The 21,831-nt window shown below is 41.4% G+C and overlaps 3 protein-coding genes and 1 long non-coding RNA gene across 10 annotated transcripts in view; 2 read left to right on the top strand and 2 right to left on the bottom strand.

Annotated features, from left to right (window-relative positions):
• Positions 1–2,356, bottom strand: part of LOC113842766 (uncharacterized) — a 66,037-nt gene extending 63,681 nt beyond the window's left edge. For 4 of the 7 annotated variants that reach the window (XM_072034983.1, XM_072034984.1, XM_072034985.1 and 1 more), the window contains exons 1-2: positions 2,164–2,356; positions 506–628 (exon numbers count right to left, since the gene is read on the bottom strand). In XM_072034983.1, the coding sequence (XP_071891084.1) occupies positions 506–628; positions 2,164–2,356 (316 nt within the window). Of the gene's footprint in view, positions 1–505; positions 629–718; positions 907–2,163 lie in introns of all 7 variants that reach the window. The other 3 variants (XR_011807725.1, XR_003495467.3, XR_011807724.1) reach the window with 2 other exon arrangements.
• Positions 2,357–2,378: 22 nt separating this feature from the next.
• On the top strand, positions 2,379–19,124 carry BPHL (biphenyl hydrolase like). Its single transcript, XM_027451705.3, has 7 exons — positions 2,379–2,535; positions 4,946–5,049; positions 6,655–6,821; positions 10,913–11,066; positions 13,440–13,571; positions 16,145–16,268; positions 18,687–19,124. Exons 1-7 carry the CDS (start codon positions 2,435–2,437, stop codon positions 18,772–18,774), a joined length of 870 nt encoding a protein of 289 aa, XP_027307506.2. The 5' UTR covers positions 2,379–2,434; the 3' UTR covers positions 18,775–19,124.
• On the top strand, positions 7,611–8,901 carry LOC140001924 (uncharacterized). Its single transcript, XR_011807726.1, has 2 exons — positions 7,611–7,744; positions 8,728–8,901. It is a non-coding gene; the product is annotated as an uncharacterized lncRNA (long non-coding RNA).
• LOC101802187 (tubulin beta-1 chain) lies at positions 19,048–21,490 on the bottom strand. Its single transcript, XM_027451707.3, has 4 exons — positions 21,332–21,490; positions 20,919–21,027; positions 20,534–20,644; positions 19,048–20,327 (listed from the first exon to the last, which is right to left on the bottom strand). Exons 1-4 carry the CDS (start codon positions 21,386–21,388, stop codon positions 19,267–19,269), a joined length of 1,338 nt encoding a protein of 445 aa, XP_027307508.1. The 5' UTR covers positions 21,389–21,490; the 3' UTR covers positions 19,048–19,266.
• Positions 21,491–21,831: the final 341 nt, after the last annotated feature.

Below are 21,831 nucleotides of genomic sequence, written 5' to 3'. Positions count from 1 at the left end.
ATGCATATCATATTCAACTCAGAAATTATGAGACCTCCTCACAGTTGAAGCATTTGGGCACTTTATATTTCTAACACAGTTCTTCACAAACAAATAAAAGGCATGCAGATGCTGCTTAAGCTGACAGACAACTATCCCTTACTAGCACAACAAAGATGCAGGCAAACATAAGCAAAACACCAATTTTTAAATGCACATCTGTCTTTGTTTCTTCATTTAAGGCCAAGGTACCCAAGATCTTTTTCTACTAGTTGTTCTGCCAATCAAAAAGCATTTCTTTCTTTACAACATACATCAAGTTATTTTGAACTTGGCTAGTACTCTAACAAGGCCTCCTGCTACTAAAAAGACATTGCTTCTCTGCACGCTCCACACCTACATAGCTTTAAAAGTGGTTCCACATCCACACAGTCTTTGTTGTTTGAAAGCTCAACACAGAATCATAGAAACATCAGCATTTTCACATCTTTGCTCTGAATTTGGAAATTCACCATCCAAGTCTTACCTCTTTGCGGAGCTAGAGCAGCAAGGTTTTGTCCGGAGGCAAAAATGTTGTCTGAGAAGCACAGGTAGCTGAGTGCCAGACCAGGAATGAAAACAGCAGGATATTTGACTTCATAAAAAGTAGCTAAAATGAAAGAAGTAACAATCAATCTACGAGCACACAGACTCAAGAACCTAGTCTACAGCAAGGAGCATGTCTGCAGTAGCTGCTTACCAGACGTGGGGGAGAAAGGGTGGAAAACACCTTACTTCCAGATTAAATACATCAGTGCACAACAAGGGCCAGGTGCTCCCTGAGTGGCTGGGAGCCAGGAACTCAGCACAGTAACACAACTTTCGGGGCAGGGGCCTCATCCTACAACTACCCCCCAAAACGAGGTGATGGATGGCAGCTGCAAGTCCCTAACAATGTGGAAGAACCAGGGTCAAGACAGAAACACAATAGACATGGTCATAGACATGGCTGTAGAGCAGCCATGAGGGCTTCCCGAGGAAGTACAGAAATTGTACATAGGTATTGCCTACGCAACCAAGATCCAGAAGAATACTCTGTCCTTGCAGTTTAATAGGGATATTGAAAGAGCTCACTGTTCTGCAGTTTTGTCCCTCACAAGAAGTTTGTGAAAATACCTGCAGGTGGGGAAAAGGCATTTGATTCATGCGACCCTTGTCAATGCTGTTCATTTTCATAAGGAACAAATCCATGCAGCACTATCAGCACAGCCCGATTGCAAAGGGCCACTCAGCTTTCATCACACCAACAGTGGGGTTAACACATACAATCCTAAAGATTGGAAAAGAGCCCAAGATCATCTGGTCCAACCATCCCCCTACCACCAATGTCACCCACTAAACCATGTCCGTAAGCACCACGTCCAACCTTTCCTTGCACACCCCCAGGGATGGTGACTCCACCACCTCCCTGGGCAACCCGTTCCAATGCCTGACTGCTCTTTCTGAGAAGAAATGTCTCCTTATTTCCAACCTAAACCTTCCCTGGCACAACTTGAGACCATTCCCAATCCTTTTCCTAAGTGGTACACAAACCTCAACTCCCTTCTCTCATCTGTTGAGGGGTCCTGGATTTACCTTTCCAATTAGCTCTTTTCTCCCCCTACATCATACGATGAATTCTTTCTACCTTATCCCTCATTTCTTCACCACAGGCTCTAAGAAGCTGTTGTATCTCCTTAAGCAGCAGCAGGTGGAGGATATGTAAGATTAGAGATTGAAAGGTATTTCAATAGGAGTGAAGTTGGATACAAAAAAAAAAAAAGTTTGAGACCTTTCCCTTTGAAGCTCCATGAAGAGGAACACCTTTTGATGTGAGGGAGCTGCAAAATTCAGAAAAAATAGTGTAGCAAAAGACCAAGATACCTATTTTTCCTCAACTCAAAATAATCAGCTGTTACCTCTGGTCATTTTCCACCAGAAGGGTGGATACTGATACTCATAGAGCAAAAATGAGGCTCTGAATGTGGAAGGAAACTGTAGGGGCTCGTATGTTGCACTGGGCAAGAGTGAAGGCAGCTTGTCCTGATGATGGATTGCTCGTAATTAGCTATCCTAAAGACCTTAATCTTAAATGGTTTGATCTGCTCAGGGGATAAACCGAACCAGTATGCTCAGAGAGTCGAGTTAATCCCTTTATGCACCTGCCTTTGCTATGGCTGCCGTTCACCTGAGAGACTCGTTGCCCCAACCCAAGCAGAGGGGGCGAGCAGGCTGACATTATCACCCACTCTGGGGGCAGCCACTGAGCTCCCAGCGGGCTGGAGCTGCCTTGAGGAAACCAGGAGGTCCTGGCTCTGCCCCAAGCCTGCCTCAGCTCCTCACAACCCCCCTCCGCCATTCCTCCCCACAGCCAGCAGGCGCCGCCGCCATTGCGGGCAGGGGGAAGGGAGGGAGGGAGGCGGAGCGGGGACCCAAAATGGCGGTGCCCGGCGCCGCCAGGGCGCTGCGGGCGCTGGTGCTGCCGCTGTCCCCCCGCTCCGTGCCGCTCACGCCCCGGGGACCGGCCGCCTCCTACGGGTAAAAAAATAAATAAAACCCAGCCGCCTCCTGCCCCACGGCTCCGTGGCCGAGAGCAGAAGGGTTTGGGGAAGGTGGTATTTGACAGGCAGGGGTGGGTGGCAGTCCTGGTGGCGGTGGGAGAGGTGGTTTAGCAAAGGGGGGGTGGGGGGGTGTGACAACAGGGACGCTGGTGTCACTGCTGGGTTTTGCAGCGCAGGATGCAATGCAAAACGCGCCCCTGGTACCTGCGGACACCGGCTGTCCTGCAGCTAGCACGAAAGAAGGGCGAGGAGAAGGATTAACAGCCAAGTAATGCTGCTTATTCTGCAAAGCCTGTTAAGGAAAAGAGACATGACACCATTTTTCCACCCCCCACACAAATAAAGACCGAGTTGCATTCCAGCCCAGCTGGAACAGAAAGGTGGCATCCAAACCCGGGTGTGTTCCTACAGAGGTGCACCTTGCAAAACCTGCGGGCTCTGCAGCCCTCCTGCCTTGCTGAATGCAGGGCTACAGGCTCTGACACCGCTCATTCAGTTACAGCATGGTTTGGTTTTCTGCTCTGTTTGCTTTCGTTTTTCACCATTGCTTCCACAAACATGATGATGCTCAACAATGCACTCTTTACTAAAAAAATTGCAGAAGTGAGGTCATCACGGTGACAGCCATACTGATGTGATTTCAGACTCACAGGAGCTTGCTGTGGGGAAGACCAAGTCTTTTAGGAATAGCCCCTTCCAGGACAGTTTCTCATATACATATATATATATACATATATATATATATATATATATATATATATATATATATACTTGTATATAAAGTATTGAAAGTACACTGTATGTGAAATTGCCAAATTTCATTGAACTGAAGCGAGATCCAAGATCCAATTTTGCCTCACAAGCTCAGCAAAATTCCTGAGCTCCCAATGTTAATAATTAATCCTGAAAAAGGTAAAAGGGTAGAGCTGGGGGGAAAAAATCTAACGCTATCTGAATCATGAAATTAGAATATATACCCCTTGTCTATGAAAACTACATATTGGTTACTTTTTCAGAAAATGGTAATAGAGCGATGAATATTTCTGCTTTGTCTGGATCTGGACCTGCTTTTGGCAATTAATAATCAGAAGCAAAAAAATAAATCAGATTTCTATAACAATCATTAAGATCAAGGTATTCACTTTTTATGGTGAGAACTGTGATAAAATAACCAGTTGAATCACAAATTATAAGATGGTATATTAAGGAAAAAATAACAAAACATCCTCTTTTAGAAAAAAGGCAAAACTCATATTCAAAGGGGAGAAGGTATATCTGAATGCTACGTTCAAAGTATAAGTTGTGAAGTATCAGGTGTGGTATGTGGACTTAAAGTTGTTACATGTAACAGTGGGAAGCAACATTTCTGTAAATAGGCATGTGAAGTTCACATTGATTGAATTCATGGGGGAAGACTATTTAATCTAGGTAGACTGAGAAGTGCAGGGAATTCAGGTTAAGCATTAGGCAACCAAATGGCAAAATTCACTTTACTACCTCTAATTAAAACTAGTTATGTTGGTGAAAAGACATCTCACAACCATTTGGGAACAAACTTGCTTGGGAGATCAGATGCAGTCATTTATGCTGTTCGGACAATACCTCCAATATATGCTATTTCTAGCATTCTCACTAGGTATTTGTATCTAGAAGCAGTATCTCAGGTTAACTGCATTTGCACATCTTGCTTTGCAGTAAAAGGTTAATGCAGGCATTCAGGTTGATGTCCTATGTGGTCAGTCCCTGTTATCTTGCCAGTTCATATTTTTCCATTTAGAATACTTCTTCAGTGGGTAGGGATGTTTGGTCGTGCAATATTTTCCAGTTAAGTATTACGGTGGCAGAAATATCACCCTCATCTCCCTGCACAGTGTCTCTCATGTAGGCCTCCTACATCAGGAACTGTAACAATAATTTGTGGTTTCTTTGGCAGATAGAGAAGTATAGTTCACTAGTAATAAAGTGAACACCAGCCATTTCAAAAGTTACTCTGTAGCAGCAGGAGGTTTCTCCCCTGTAATATATCTCTTTCACCACATTTCTGTAGCCAAGTGAAGATGCATTTGTATTCCCCTTGCTGCAGAGTTGTTTTTTGTGTTTTTTTTTTTTTTTTTCTTCTTCTTTTCCTTTATTTTAATTCATTTAACTGTATTTGTGAAATATAGGTACAAATGTTATACAGTGATCACATACTGAATACATCTGTGCTCCTGTCAAATTTTGTATTTAGTCTTCTGTGCATCTGTGAAAGGGCTAGCAACCTGTTTAAATTTTATTGTATTGTCTTTCATGTGTAGAAAAAGTAAGTATTCCATGTTACTTTAACATCCATGTAATAATGAGAATTATCTGTCTGAATGTTCTCCTTTTTCTCTTCCCTTCCCTAGTACTTCCATAACATCTGCCAAAATCCAAGTGAATGGAGTCAACTTGCATTATCAGCAGACGGGAGAAGGAAGCCATGCAGTTCTCCTGCTTCCCGGAATGCTAGGTCTGGAGACTGTCTTATCTCTGTAGAGCAACCACCTCATTTACCATTCAGGCTAGAACATACACAACTATTTTGTACTGTGTTCAGCACCTGATTATGGAGCATTGCTGTTGAAAGATAAAATTGCCACACATACAAAAGATAGGGAAATGTAGAGTTACTGCAACCAGTTCACTGTTTTTAAAGACTATTTATCTCACCTTTTATAAAAACATAGAGGTATTGGTTCTGAATTTATTTCATAGTCACTCACACCTTCTGGATTTGACTGTGCAAAGTGAGCATCCAGTACAAGTGGCAAATAGCTACAGAAGGTGCAAGGTAATGGGGGTAGGAGGGGAGAAGGGGAAGAATCGGGTCAGCTGTATTTGTTACACAACTGATGGATGCATTTGGTTTTTAGAAATTAGGTGTATTCCAATTGAATTAATAGACATAATACGGCACTTCAGTTTATTATCATAGTGAAAAAGGCCTGTTTGATACTTACTTTTTGCTTAAAAATGCGTTTTCATGTTTTGGTTATTGAGGGCAACATCTTTAAAATTCTCTATGACATTTAGAGTCGGACAGCAGGTTCTGCTAGCTACACAACATCTATCCATTGAGATCAATGCTTTTGATAACAATACTTTGAAATTAACACAAGCTTTTCTTCCCCCTGGATTTTTGCAGTGCATTTAGCCCTTGCACAACCATTTTAATATAATGATAAATAACCAACTTGATATTCAATTTTCATCCTTTGAATATTTTATATTAGAGCTGAACATATTTTAATCAAGTAGTGTGATACTGTTGAATGAAAAAAAAAATTGCAGTCTTCTTAGCTTCCTCCTAGCATTCATAGATAGCTTAGCGCAGTAGCATTTTTTAGAGTGGAGTACTTAATTTTTTAAAAAAAATCTTTTGAAAGTCAGACCAAAAAAAATCAATAAAAGAAACAGTTCTGCATCAGAAAAAAAGAAAAACAAAACATCTATTTGACTTTTTTTTTTTGGCAACAAACATCTTAGAAAAATCAGAAGTTAGACTTCTCTGGTTTCTGTGTCCCTGTTCTCACCTCAGGACAAGTATTTAAAGCTCAGCTTCAAGCACCCATAGTTGTATAGTTTTATTGAAGTGTTTCATCAAGTGAGAACTGTCTCTCACAATGCTTTTAACCTAGATCACAATTTAGGAGATAGAGTCAGTATATTCCTCCCTGTCCACAGTTTCTTCTGTGCTGGCCAGATGAACAGCAGTGATCATGCTACTGCTTTAAATCTGTTAAAGATATGCCCTTACCCCTGTTAATTCCAGGTAAATCAGTTTAAGGTACTCTTTCAGAGCATCCAGGCAGAGCACAGTTTTGGTAAGCTTACATACCTACTAGAAATAGTTTGCTCTCAGTGCACCACAGATACTTTTAAAATATTTTTATTATGGTACTTTCTGGGAGTTGCAATGCTTAGTTACAATATACAAATATTAGTTACAAATGTAGTTACAAATTAAGTGCACTTCAGTTGATGGATAGCCTCTTTTTTAGAATTAAGATACAATATATGCATGCTATAGAAGTATTCTGGTGGTTACTTTAATTGAAAAATTATGGTTTTCCAGGGAGTGGTCAAACAGATTTTGGACCACAGCTTAAGTCTATGAATAAGCAACTTTTCACAATCGTTGCTTGGGATCCTCGGGGATATGGCCAGTCCATCCCTCCATCTCGAGACTTTCCTCCAGATTTCTTTGAGAGGGATGCAAAAGATGCTGTAGATCTTATGCAGGTAAATCTCTTCTCAGGTTTTATTATTTCTCCATATATATTTAAAATCTGTTTTCCTACTGTTATGTGTTGTTTCCAACAGATAGCAAGTTATGCAAAAGAAGGCACAAATGAAGGCTTAAAACTGGGCAAACACACTGTTCTGGAAAATATTTTCTTCTTCCATTTCTTCTGCAATATACACAGAGTTTCAGCAGTGGGGATTAATTATAAAGTAATACATTTTTATTCCAGAACCCTGCCCTTAGAGGTTTACAGCCAAGAACCCTGTAAGTTTAGGTGAACTATATATATAAAAATAAAGCTTATGCCAAGTGATTTGACTGGAAGGGATTACAGTAGTGAAAGGTTCTTAGAAATGTTTCTAGCTAATAGAATCTTGGCATTTTGCCTTGAGCAATCCATCGCAAGCAACATCTGATTCTGAAAACTAAGCTGACACTTTGCATTTTCCAGCCTATTACTGAAATAAATTTTGTGGGAAATTGGAGGGTTCCTGTGATCATAACAGCTCTTACTAACAGAGCTATTGTTATTATGAAGAATATAACCTAAAGCTGAAATAAAAAATCCTACGGGATGGAGAAATATTTATTCCTAAATTCTGCTTTTATTCCATCCTCTTAAGTGCTAACACTATTCTCTGGTTTAGTTTTACCTAATATTTGGGCTTTGTTACGTTAAGCTATACAGTTTCTTTGGCCATGTTAAGAAAGTTGGCAGAACATTAAAATTCCAAAAATATGAGACAAGATTCAGACAGTGAATCCAAATGTATTTCTGTAATGAACAGTAACCTTACAGAACCATATGAAACTGGAAATGCAGCCGTATTCTGCATGGTGAAACAAAATCAGTCTGACAGCAGAATCGGGATTAAGATACAATTGTGCCCTCTAACCATAGAAGCAATCTCTCTGCACAGTAAGTCACCAATTTCTTCTGCTACACTAACAAAGAAAATAAAGCTGCTCCCAGGGATAGGTGACAAAGTTTTTTGTTTAAATGGTTGTAACCCCCTTTCCTGCCTCTGTTCGAATACCAACAGATGCCAAACAAAAAACAAAGCTGTCCTCAAAAAGCATGTAACCATGCAGCGTGCAAACAGGACAGCAGCCTACCAATCTTTAAAGCTGCTAAAGCAGATGAGATGTGGCATCCTGTTATTTCTGAAGCTGTTCGTTGATGTGAGCATATAACAACAAATGATTAAAGTCTTCCCAAGCATGGGTAACTTGATTCTATTTTAGCCTAGCATATAAAGGATAGCACAAATCTGAAGGAATCATCCCAGCTAGGATTTCCAGAAAAAAAAAAGAAAAAAAAAAGTCATAACTCCTGCAGAGGGCTTTATGATGGTATATGCTTTGCATGCACGCAGACAGAAAATCCTTCTGTATAGGTGGGCCTTCAGGACCTTTATTCTAGGCTCTTCCAGATTCTGGTGCCTCTGCTGGAGCTGTGGCTGCTGCAAGGTTTTGACAAAATAACAAAAGCTGAAATTCTGAAGAGTATTTTACACCTTGATGCAGATGACAGAGCTGTATATCACTGTGTGGGTTCTGTCAAGGAATTTGTGTGAAATGAAAGGAGTATAACACAATAAGCCTACTTTGCTGTGCTCCATCCCAGTCTGTAAGAATAGCCTAGCAAAGGCCCATAGCATTAAAAATTATCATTATGGAAATACTATTGATATTTAAGAGGTACTTATTCTGAAGATCTACTGTCCAAATGAAAGTATGGGTTTGAGCTTCTCCCAGTTCTGGTAAATCAGGTGCAACCCTTACTTATGGAATACTTCCAGTGATCCAATTAAAGTATATGGTACAGAGTGATATTACATGGCACTGTTATAAATTATTTTTGTCACAGCACGCATGATCTTTCAATTGCATTTCACACAGACCTTGACGGAGGAGGTGATTTCAAAGGAGATATTATTCCCCTATTGGGTAAAGAGAGCACAAAGTCACCCATGGAATCAAGGAGCTGAAAACAGCTCTCAGGTTACTGCCAATATTAAGTAGAAGCCTGTGCTGTAAGTAGTTCAAGATTAAAGCAAACAAACATGCACACCATATCCAAAATGTCTGTTACATCACATTGTTGTTTTTTTTTTTTGAAAGGCACAAAGGATAAGTTAAATTCCTCATGCTGGAAGGAATCCTGAGACAACCCAAAGAACGCATCGAGATAATGGCTAGTTAACAAGAGAAATACAGAACTGGAGGCAAATATATCAGCTGAAGCACTGGCAAATACCTTAAGACAGAGGAAAAAAAAATTAATAGTCTATTCCACCCATCAGCCAACTCTGAGATCCATGATTTGCTGTTGGTGCTAGGAGAACAGCAGCAACAAAAAAACATTAGCTTTATAAGCACTGCTGCCAACTCCTGGAACTTGCCAAGACACCAGTAACACTTCAGCAGAACAATACTTAAAGTTAATCACAGATAACTAATTTTCGAGCAGGCCAAGGTCAACTTGTGATCAACTACTAAAATTCCAGGCTCCCTTTTCTTCCTGTCAGATCTTATATAACGCGTCCTTTTCTTTACCCTACCTTATTTCTTTTCTGTTTGCTAATTATGGCTTAGTTGGGTGAAATTGAGTATTGATCAACACTACAGTAAACCTACATGTAGTAGCGAGGAAGGGGCCAAAACCAGAAAAGCCTGATAGAAATAGAAGTTTGCCAAGTGTCAGCTCAACTGATAAGGCTATGCCTCACTTGAGCTTCAAGTTTACAAGCAAGAGTAAGCTTCCAGATTATAAACTACTTTTTCCTCTCTGTGTAGTTTTTTTGTTTCTCTGATTTCCAACGTTTTTACTTTCTTCTGTCCAAAGAAAGCAGGACTGGACTTCCAACAGCAAAACACTGAGCACCAAAACCCCTTGTTCAACTAACTTGCTCTTTTTCCTTCACAATTACAATATCTTCATTGATGTCATCTAAAAAGATGTGATTTTTGAAAAAAAAAAAAAAAAAGAAAACATAAAAAACAACAACTTTGAAACCCTTGATTATGCTTGTTTGCTAAAGAGTTTACAAACTCAGACTCCTACATGCAAAACATCAAATACTTCTTCACCACTAAATATAATTCCTGTAAAACTGGTGAATGTGTTCCTTAATGCCTTTATCTTCTTCACCTTTTGCCCACTGAACATCATATACACAAAATCCTCCCTCCTGTTACTGATGTTGCCCTCTATCACAGATCTTGGATATGTGAGCAAACAAGAATTTCAAATTCTAAGTGAAAAGCGGTGTACAAGTCAGAATGAGTTAAGGTTTTGGTTGACTTTTTTTTTTTTTTTGCTTTGAGCCTTCCTTTATGAGAAGGAGGTGTTGCAACAACAGTGCTTTGAACTGGAATTCATGATGAACTAGAACTTAAAATTAGTTCATCATGAATTCATGAGTTCTTCAGTTGTATGATTCAGAAAATGTGGCTTAGGCACATAAATTCAATACAATCCTGTAGCAAACACATTAAGCATATTTTGGTCATTACTCAGCGGATTGTTTCCCTTTTTTCTTTTATTTTATTCAAGAAAAAAAAAAAAGCTAGCATCAGTAAATTAGATCACTGGATTCCGTTTTTTTAAATCTTAAACTTTTCTTAAATTCATCTGGGTCTTGGATTACATACCATCCCACACTGTGAGAGTCTTTGCCAACTTTATACAAAGAGAATCCACACATTCTTGATACTGTCAGGCTTACTGAAAAGGTCTTTATTATCCATTCTAAATAAACATTTCTTAATTTCAAGAGGGCTTCTTAAATGTGGCAGAAATCTAATAAGACTAATGTTTGTTTCCTTAAACAGTCGTGGAAATAAGGAAGAGTAGGTAAAACTTCTTATTTTCCAAATATTTGACCTTTCCATGTTGTTGTTTTTTTTTTTTATTATTTTTGTATAGAAGGAAAATCTATATTTTCTAGCTAGCTATAAGCCAACGATAGCTCAACTATGCAGTGTTGTGTCTAGATCCATACAGACAGTTTTCAAAAAATACTTGATATTTACCAGTAAAGCCAACTGATATTTTTCATATAACTTTCTTGTACAAATCAAGGCACTGAAATTCAAGAAGTTCTCTTTGCTGGGATGGAGTGACGGTGGTATTACAGCACTCATCGCAGCCGCAAAGTATCCAGCTCTTATCCACAAGTTGGTTGTCTGGGGAGCAAATGCTAGTGTTACTCAAGAGGACGTGAGAATTTATAATGGTATGTATAAATGGAGTGGGTAGGGGAATATCATATCCTAAATGAATTATTCTCATTTCATCTTGATCTAAGGATTTCAGTTACGCTACAGCTAACCAGAGATGCAATTGAAGACATAAAAAAACAAGACACAAAATTTACCAAGTTGCTAACTATAGGGATAGATTAAAATCATAGGAAGAAATTGCCCAACCGTTACTCTGAGGGTAATATAGTGGGATTAAGAAGCCCTCATCAACTGCTGCTAAAAAGCATAAGTTATAATAGCTTGCCAGTAGATTTCAGAAGGTAATATTTTTGTTGCTTTAACAAATTCCTAAAAATAAACTAAAAATAATCCTACTGACCCCACATTTGATTTACTTTCTGACATCTTGTACAACACTTAGACAAGTCCCACAGAAAATCATTGGACTAGCATGTAACGGCTTTTGCCTCTAGCGTCTATATAGTACATGGTCAGTAAGAAAACAACCTCATAACTTACCATTTGAGCAAAGGAAGCAAATGAATCATTCAAGTAAACATCCCAAGATGCCTTTCTAATTTGCATTGCTTTCAAGTTAATTACTGTGGTTACAAAACCTTTCCAAAATAAACAAACTCCATATTTCTGATCATTATTACACTCAAGTAAAATAAAATCTGACCATTCGCTACTCTAAAGCAAAACAGCAAACAGTGCTAGCAAACTCAGAAATCAACCTTATTTACTTCTGAAATTAGAAATAAAAAGTTAACCATAAGCCTCTCAACAAATGTAACTGACTGTAATTTAATTGAAGTGATTGGCATTTGATTTATACCAGCTGTGGAATCTGTTTGGCTTCAGCTAAGTTACTCATGTATGTATTGCACATATGTACTTACATGACCTGTATTAAAGCATTTTCATTATCATTAGTGGTAGCAGTAATTGTTTTTTTTGTTTGTTTGTTTGTTTGCTTTTTTTTTTAATCTCCGTAAGAGTGCTACTTTAGTTCTTTACATGCTTTTATATGTACAGAGGTTTTATTACGTAATAATTACAAAATACATATCAGTCAGAATGAGCCAATAGAAAAAATAAGTCTTACTTTAGAAGGACTGCAGTTAGTGCCTGCAACAGTGCTGACTTTTGGCCTTTATGTGGACTGGGGCTTTCAACATCTCTCTCTGGGTGATAGAGCTCCTAAAGTAGCATTGCAAGCCTTCCACAAAGCCCGTCAGTGCACCTCACCTACAACACAGGGTTTGGTAAGAGAGAAAGGTGTTCTTTTGGTATCTATGTCCTTTTAAGGTTTGGCTTTCTTCTTCCCATCTTTTTAAAGTAATGATGGCTGCATGGATAAAACAGTAAATTCTGTAAGGGAAACAGCTGTTCAGTGACAGCTAGCCCAGGATGATCACACTCATTTCCTGGTGGTTACCAATCAGATGTTGTTTCAAAACAACACTTTCAATCAGTACTACCTCGCTCATTTGGCTGGACAGGTTCTGCTTGTTAATTAACTGCAAAGTCCTTTCTTTCCTTATTTCCCATCTGAAACCAATTAAAAGCTTTGCTACTGGCATATATTACTGTTGGATGATTCAGTACTTTTTGGTCTATTTTCCATTCTCTGATTTGTCAATGTTGTTTTGAGCTTTCTTGATGAAAAGCTGCACTTCTGAAACACAGTTTAGTGAAAGTCACCTTTGTGGATATCTGGCTTGTGAGCTATATATAAAATTTTAGGGGAAAAATAGGTAAACCTGACAAACAACTAGAATGTCAGATTATTTGTACAACTGTAGCCAGTATACCATGAGTCATGGGGCTCTACTAAGTAGAGCTGCTTGTTTTTTTCTAAGACTATGGCAAATGTACCATGATGTCAGCCTGCTGGAATGCCTTAGTAAGAGCTTCCTTCCTCTGAATACTGGTAAGAGCCATGGAAGAACTTCCATCCATAAACCAAAGCAAAAGGCTAAAGGATTTAAAAAAGAACTGCTAGCTCTGGCACAGTGTTACAAAAATAGTCCCCTTTTTATACACAAGATTACTACAAGGTACACAAGGTACCTCCTTGAGCTCTTCTTATGAGTGCCCTCTAAAAAAGGAAAAAACAGAAATTGTAGGACTGTGTTCTTCTACATATATATAATTTTCCTCAATGGGAACGTAATAAGATAGTCTTTTGTAACTCAGAAAGATTGCAGCGGAGATAATAAAAAAACCTACTCCTTTTTTATACCCTTTCCGTGCTAAGAATTATTTAAAACCATTGAATGCAGTTTCAGGTTTTAAGTTTGTATCTGCAGTCATCTTTGAAAAGTTACTCGTATTGGATGTTGACAGTGCTGGGTTTTATCAGGAAAGGTCCTAACGTACTTCAATGTTATTTTATATAGGTATCCGAGATGTTTCAAAATGGAGTGAAAAGGTTAAGAAACCACTGGAAGAGATGTATGGACATGAATACTTTGCAAAAACCTGTGAGGCTTGGGTGGATGGAATATCCAGGTTTGCTGAAAAATCAGATGGTAAGGCATTTACGGTGTTAATCTGAAGCAATTATAGTAGCAGACAGTTCTGGATAAAAATCTAGCAGTATTCCTGGCAGCCGGGAAAGGAAGGCCTCTGCATATGGCTTTAAAAGCTGTGCCTGACTCACACTTATGAATAAAGCAATTACTTTTTAGATGGTTCACAGAACCAGCAAGGTACAGGAGGAGAAAGCGTTTATGGGAATAGTTAGCTGATGAGTCCCTTCTCTTGCTCCACCACAAAACTACATGCTTAAATTATTGCTTTTGTGCAGACTGAATGGGAGGGATTCTGCTCAACCTTTTTTCTCCTCTACTTTCTGAGCATCTATGCACTGCATCTTGGTGACATTAAGATACTCCAGAAGTGAGGTGTGTTCATCTGAGTTTGTGCGAGCAGTAGCTGAAGCATTTTTTCGAACTAGTACCATATGAAGAGTACAAAAAGAAAAAAGTTCAGATTTTGAGAACTCAGAACCAACAAAATACTTAAAAAATAGTATTGTCACAGCTTGGGCATTTCAAATCCAAAAATAGTTAAACCAAGCAGTATAATCACTATTGAATTTTTCTCTCTGAAGACTTCTCCAATTACTCTACATAGCCTTTGCAACCAAGGGTACCATGAATAGTAACCGGCAGTTCTGTTTTAATTCACAGGAAGATTCCCTTCAATTTGACAAAGCTGAAATACATAGTATATAAAACAAGAAGTCTGTAATTCTCTTAAATAGATTTTCCTGCAGCTCTCATAATGAAAGACAGGAGGTAATATACATTAACAGACAGCAGGTACTAAAGGGAAAAATATTTTTTCACATTTTTTCATAAAGATTCCCCATGCATCAGCAACATGGTACTAGAATTTCTCTCAGTAGAGAGTTGTAACGAACTGTGATATCATTTCATTTTATCCTTTCTAGAACGTATCTCCCTAAAACTTGTTTATTCTTAAGTCCAAAGCCCAAGCCAATGAAACACTGGCTGTGGCATCCTCTTACTGTCTGCACACGCTTCAAACTCTATGAGGCGGAGCAACTGTGAAATGGAAGCCACCCGGAGACATGTAACAAGGAGCAGAATTATCCAGATGCTGTAACTGGGTCAGATCTTGAGGGAAGACTAACATTTGCTGAAAATGATTAGCTACCATCAGACTGCAATTTTTCCATGATTAACTTGGGAACAGTGACTTAGAATACAAGCAGACCTTTGAATTAAAGTTAAGTAACACTGCAGAAAAGGCTATTTGTGGTGAATACAAGCAAAGGGGTTAGTAAAAGCCATTAGAGGAGAAAAACAAATTGGAGATAAAAGGACAACGAAACTTTTGTTCGTCAACAACTCAAGTTCCTTTTAAAGAACAGATTATTTACCCTAACAGCTTCTAGTATGAACTTGTACAAGAAATGAACTTTTAGAGGGTACCAACAGTTATCAATACTGAGTAAGCTCATAAAGCTGCAAAATTCAAAGTTCTTCTTGCTGTTATTTGTTATTAGAGTAAACATAACCTAGTGGTTATAGAATGGAACAGTTTTATTTCCTAGCTTGACTGCCAACTGTGACCTTCGGTAAATAACTTAAATTTGTTTGTTAGTTGTTCTGAAACACAGTCAACATTTGTGCAGGTATTTGATAACCACGAGTACAAAGTTCTAAATGAAAATATTTAAGGGTTATAACTGCAAACTAAGCAAAGGTAAATAACCAAACAATTGGGAAAACTCTGTGAAACCGTGAATGACTTAAGAGCTAGGGAAGACGTGTGCACACAAATATTAACTGTGCAGCTGTTGGTAACTGCAAGGAGAAAACTGCAAATGGGACATAAAGCTATCTCAAGGATAAATGGAACATAAAACACATCAAGTATGCTTTGCGCATAGATTCCCTTGCAGAAGCGTGGGAAGCTAGCCAAAGAGTATGGAAACTGTGGCACTATGTGATGAGGTAAAAAGAAAAGGGGAAAAATAGAAAAGTCTCTAATGAAAAGCATTAAAATTACTTCTACTGAGATTTAAGACTAGTAAGTATAAAATTATTATTGAGGTTCTGTAAAATGAGTGGGCAGGAAGAGTAACCTTTGAATAGTTTTAGTATAATTTGTATAAAATGGTTATTTATTGCTGACAGCAAGGGGTTTGGTAGGTGGAACAGGCAGAAGTACAACCTAGGTTAACTTGTTGATAAAAGTAGCAAGTCTTGGAAACAGATGGCCAGCATAAGAAAATGTAGCATGAAGGCAGTAAGATGCTAAGATAAAAAAGAAAAAAAAAAAAAAAAGAGAGAGAGAGAGAGCGCCCAGGGACATGGGACGATTAAATTCATTTGCTCTATCCACTTCTGTTAATATTCATTAATTAAGCAAATTTCAGTACTCGCATAGTGCTTTAGTGAAAGAAATGTTATAGCCCTATTTATATGATTCTATGGAATAATTGCATGCTATCCAGAAGGCGAGGCAACAAACAGCTAGAATCTGAGTTTTCACAGTCCTTTACAGAAGCAGTTTCAGTCTTTTACACTATTTTAACATGAAGTGTAACCTTAATTTATTTTCTCCCTAGGTAATATCTGCCAAGAGTTGCTGCCTCTCATTAAATGTCCCACATTTATAATTCATGGTGAGAAAGACCCTTTGGTTCCACGCTATCATGCAGAATACATTCAGAAGCACATCAAAGGCTCCCGGTAAGTTTTGTGATGGAGTGTTTCTAAACCATTGTTGAAGAAAGGAAGTTCAAATCCACAAAGTTAAAAAAAAAAAAAAAAAAATGCATTTGGACAAGTATTCTCTGTAACGGATGGAACTATTCTAAATTTCCCTAGCAGCTAATGATGCAAACAGTGTAGCTGGACCTTTCTTGTTGTATGTAAAATAAGAAACAAAGAAAGATCAGTACTTCAGTAAGTGCCTTCCTGTTGTTCTCCAGAAGCCACATAAGGTCCTCTTTCTCTTCTCACTTCTCACGCAGATCCACTAATACTTACTGAAATAAGCAAATTTGTTTTCTCTGTTATGGCCATCGCCTTCCTTATGTTGTGAAATACCTAATTTCTGTCCCATTCAGTAGGGTAGTGAATTAGATGCTACGAATGGGACAAGAGTACTGGTTATTGGAGAGGAACAGAGGACACTGATCTTTGCTCTTTATTGTTGATGTGAACTACCACCTCAAAGATTTGTTTTTTAAACTGTGACAGGAATTATGAGTGTATTTCAGAGAAGTTAAATGACAAATTGTACAACTATGCTCAGATATTACTCCATAAACAAAAAGTCTCGAGGCAACATCTGCTCCTTTTTGAAAACCCGGAATGCTTCCCATAGAAAGCTGGGATTCTACCAGCTGAATTTTCTTCATATATTTGCACATGAATTCAAGAGTTCTGTTACTACTCAATAACAGACAGTGCTGATTAGCATTAGAGAAAAGAATTAGGAGAAGTGAACCCATTTTTGTGAATAGAGTGTAGGAATCCGTCATTGGTGTCATCTCTGTGAAAAACTGAGTGATACATTTACCTCAAAGTCAACTCTGCCATTCATAAAAAGGTATCATTCCATGGGAAAGAAAAGAACAGGAGACCTTTCTAACAATCACATGCAAGCATTTTTTTTTCTCCAACGTCTGCCAGCTAGTGACGCCCACATGTGCCCTGCTTATAAGACTTGTTATTCTGTTAGACTCCACTGAGCTCAAAAGCACTCAAGGTGCTAAGGCATGTCATAATAAAAACTAGACAAGGATCAGATAGCTTCTTTGAAAGATTTGGAAGAAAAGACACAAAAGAAAGCATTATAAGTTGCTATATGATAAAAACATAATGCTGTTATTCATGTCTTTGTGCTGAAGTGCTCTCCCGTATGTGTATTTACCAGATAAGAAATGGAACTAACGGTGATATTCGCAGAAATACGCAGAAAATACTTAGGCAAACCTCCCCCTTTTTTCTTGTTGCACCGGAGAGGAGACCTTCTATTGTTAAGCAGAAAGACCTTAAATTCCAGCAACACTCTGGACATCTGCTTTTCCTGCCTTGGTTTTTCTCTGAATTGTAAAGTAGAAAAGGATTTGCTATTTGTAGCATTGTTTACTTCTGTCATAGGTGCTATCATCCTGTTTTTGCACTGTATGGTTAAGAGTTTGGTTGTATTAGGCTTAACAGCAGTAGCAAAAACCATTCATAGTGGTATAGGATTGTACATCTGTACATTGCTTTGAAGAAAGAGACAATGAAATTCAGGCAGAAGTGGTAGAAGAACTGGGTAGGTTCCTACTACTGCTTTCTGATGAAAAAAGCAGAATTTTATCACCACTAAAAGAATGATTGCCCTCACTGTAGTAGGACTTAGATGTTATAAAGGCAACAAAGTATCAATCAAGAATGTCCTTAGCTCTGTTAAAACAGCTTAGTAAGTGGTAGAACAAAGAATTTAACACTTCTTTCTGGGTTTGTAAGAAGTATATACCGAAGGTACAAAATTTTTCCCATTCACTCCTATCAACGTTAAGAGCCTAAAGATTTCAGGTTCTCCGTCTAAACATTTTTTTTATACCTTAAGTTAAAATTCTGCTGCAGAAGTTGACATCCCTTCCTACTTTAAAAGATGGAGGGATGGCATTAGTTTTGACTTTGCCTTTAGCAGAAAGATGAGAAAATTCAAATGCCAACCAAGTTTGAGCGGTGTCATGAAATCTGTTTCTGTAGCAGCCTGTTCAGCGCATTCCCTGTCTAGGACAGCCAGTGTTCTCTGAAAGAGGCAAAACAGCTTCGGTGCTTGACATACCTTTAGATGACAAATTTCTCAGCTGATTTTCAGAATGTCAGTCTTCACAGACCACTAAAAACATTCCTAGAAACTGGGTCTGGGACAGAAAAAAATGGTTTTAAGCATAGTTTATCCTGAACAAAGTAGGGCAAATAGTATGCTTGTTGACATAGTTGACATACTGAACCCCACATACGTGGGAACAGTACTTCAGTGTTACTTAATTTTTTGACTTGGGTAACCAAGAAAAAGGGAAAAAGACAAAAACAGATAAATTACCTGTGCTCCCAGAATGTACGACATACTCAATATGTACTTTTCCCCCCTCTTTTAAGATTGCTCCTGATGCCAGAGGGAAAGCATAATCTACACCTGCGCTTTGCAGAGGAGTTCAACAAACAAGTGGAAAATTTCTTATTGTAACCTAAACTGTAAAGTAAGTCAGATGTATATGTCCTTGCACTGTTTAGATGAGTTCCTATGTTCAAGTTAGATAGGTTTGATTCCTGTAAGAAAAAGCAGGAAAAATTTGCATGAGAAGCATATATCTTGAGAATATGTAAGCCTCCACGGATCAGAGTGCATCTTTATGCTGGTAGATTTCTAACCTGCCTTTAAAATTAATTCTTCTCAAACACACTGACTGAAAATCTGTTCTTTGCCCAATTGGGGTGTTAAGAAAGACAGTAAACAGAGTCTAGAATACATGCCTTTATGTGCTTTTAACATTAAAGGACAAAAAACATTGTAATAAATTGGATTCAGAACTGTTACACTGAGAAATCTGTCAAAAGTTACAAGTGCTGAGAGGTTAATCGGGTACACAGCATCTAAAGAACATGCTTTACCACCACTATCAGAAAGTCATTCAGTATGCATGCCAGCTTTACAGAAGTTCTTTTGGTAACGGGGGACTTAAGCCTCGTCCTCTTCTCCCTCCTCTTCAAATTCACCCTGCTCGTCAGCAGTGGCATCCTGGTATTGCTGGTACTCTGAGACCAGGTCGTTCATGTTGCTCTCGGCCTCGGTGAACTCCATTTCATCCATGCCCTCGCCGGTGTACCAGTGCAAGAAAGCCTTGCGGCGGAACATGGCCGTGAACTGCTCCGAGATCCGCTTGAAGAGCTCCTGGATGGCCGTGCTGTTGCCTATGAAGGTGGCGGACATCTTGAGGCCGCGCGGCGGGATGTCGCAGACGGCCGTCTTGACGTTGTTGGGGATCCACTCCACGAAGTAGCTGCTGTTCTTGTTCTGCACGTTGAGCATTTGCTCGTCCACCTCCTTCATGGACATGCGGCCGCGGAAGATGGCCGCCACCGTCAGGTAGCGGCCGTGGCGGGGGTCGCAGGCGGCCATCATGTTCTTGGAGTCGAACATCTGCTGGGTGAGCTCGGGCACCGTCAGGGCGCGGTACTGCTGGCTGCCGCGGCTGGTCAGGGGGGCGAAGCCCGGCATGAAGAAGTGCAGCCGGGGGAAAGGCACCATGTTGACCGCCAGCTTGCGCAGGTCGGCGTTCAGCTGCCCGGGGAAGCGCAGGCAGGTGGTCACGCCGCTCATGGTGGCCGACACCAGGTGGTTGAGGTCCCCGTACGTGGGAGTGGTCAGCTTCAGGGTGCGGAAGCAGATGTCGTACAGGGCCTCGTTGTCGATGCAGTAGGTCTCGTCCGTGTTCTCCACCAGCTGGTGCACAGAAAGGGTGGCATTGTAGGGCTCCACCACCGTGTCCGACACCTTGGGGGAGGGCATGACGCTGAAGGTGTTCATGATGCGGTCGGGGTACTCCTCGCGGATCTTGCTGATCAGCAGGGTGCCCATGCCCGAGCCGGTGCCGCCGCCCAGCGAGTGGGTCAGCTGGAAGCCCTGCAGGCAGTCGCAGCTCTCCGACTCCTTCCTCACCACGTCCAGCACAGAGTCCACCAGCTCAGCGCCCTCGGTGTAGTGCCCCTTGGCCCAGTTGTTGCCAGCCCCACTCTGTCCTGCAGGCAGACCAGGAGCAAGGTGCTATGTTAGAGAGTTGTGAGGAGCTGAGATCTGTCTTCTCCTGCCCCAGGGGGCTCATCCCTCGCTCCCAACCGTACTGGACTACTGGGATCCAGCCCCACCCCAGTCACTCACACACTTGCACTGAGCTTTTGTGAAATGATTGCTCATGCTCTGTGAGAGCTGCACTGCATTTACTCACCAAAGACAAAGTTGTCTGGTCGGAAGATCTGCCCAAAGGGACCAGAACGGACGGAGTCCATCGTGCCGGGCTCCAGGTCGACCAGGATGGCACGGGGGACATACTTGTTACCTGCAGGAGGGAATGGTGGTGGTGTTATGACCCTACAGGCAGCAACCAGTGCAATGAAGGCACCGCTGGGCTGCCCCCAGCCCCCTGCAGGATTCAGAGAGACCCCCTGTCTCAATCAGAAGCATGGCGCTATCGGAGCTGCCGAGAACAAAGCTCCTTACAGTCGGTGGTGGATGACAGCTCGCTCAGGAATGTTTCCAGCTGTAACACACCAGCTGCCATCCCTGCCCGATTTATTTTGGGGTGCCCGAGGAAGCAGGGCGGGTTGCCTTACCCGCAGCTTCATTGTAGTAGACGTTGATCCTCTCCAGCTGCAGGTCGCTGTCCCCGTGGTAGCTGCCGGTGGGGTCGATGCCGTGCTCGTCGCTGATCACCTCCCAGAACTGCAAAGCCAAATTCCGCAAAATGGCAGCTCCCCCTGCAGCTGCCCGCTGCCAATCACGCCGCCAGCGCAGCCCGTGCAGCCCCCACCCCTCCGCAGCCTGCTCGGCCAGCTGCCTGGGCGCGACCCGCACCGGGACGAGCTCCTACAGCAGCTTCATTACCAGCAGCGCAATTAACGAGCGAGCACAACACCGCCCCGATGCCCTCCCATTGTCTGCACGCCTGGGGACCCAGCCCCGCTGCCGGGGGCTACCGGGGACGGATCCCAGCGCTGGGGCAGCCCCCGGGGGGCGCGGGCGGTACCTTGGCGCCGATCTGGTTGCCGCACTGCCCGGCCTGGATGTGCACGATCTCACGCATGGTGCCGGTCCCGGTGCCACCGCCGCCCCGCCGCAGCCTCCCTCCCTCCGCCGTCGCCTCCCTCCCGCCCGGGCTGCGGCGGCCGCGCCCCGCGCCCGCCTTTAAAGCCCCCGCTGAGGCCCCGCCCCCCGGAGTGACGTCGGGTGGGTTACAGGGCCGTGGGTTATCGCGGGCAGCCAATGGGAGCGCAGGGGGCGGGGCTAAGGGCGGGGGGCGGGGCTTTGCCTCACCTGGGCGGGCTGGGGCTGGGGCTGGGGGGTGCAGGGGCAGAGCCAGGCTGCTCCCAGCGCTGCCCCATGGCAGGAGGAGAGGCAATGGGCTCAAACTGGAGTACAGGAAGCTCCACTTCAACATAGGAAATATGGTTTTTGGTGTCAAGCACTGCTACAGAGATGTGATGTTGTGAAGCCTCCGTTCTTGGAGATACTCAAAGCCTGACTGGA

The sequence above is a fragment of the Anas platyrhynchos genome, chromosome 2, assembly GCF_047663525.1.
Source record: "Anas platyrhynchos isolate ZD024472 breed Pekin duck chromosome 2, IASCAAS_PekinDuck_T2T, whole genome shotgun sequence".
Taxonomy (NCBI): domain Eukaryota; kingdom Metazoa; phylum Chordata; class Aves; order Anseriformes; family Anatidae; genus Anas; species Anas platyrhynchos.
The sequence above is the reverse complement of the archived record's forward strand: the minus strand, read 5'-3'. Positions and strand labels throughout refer to the sequence as shown.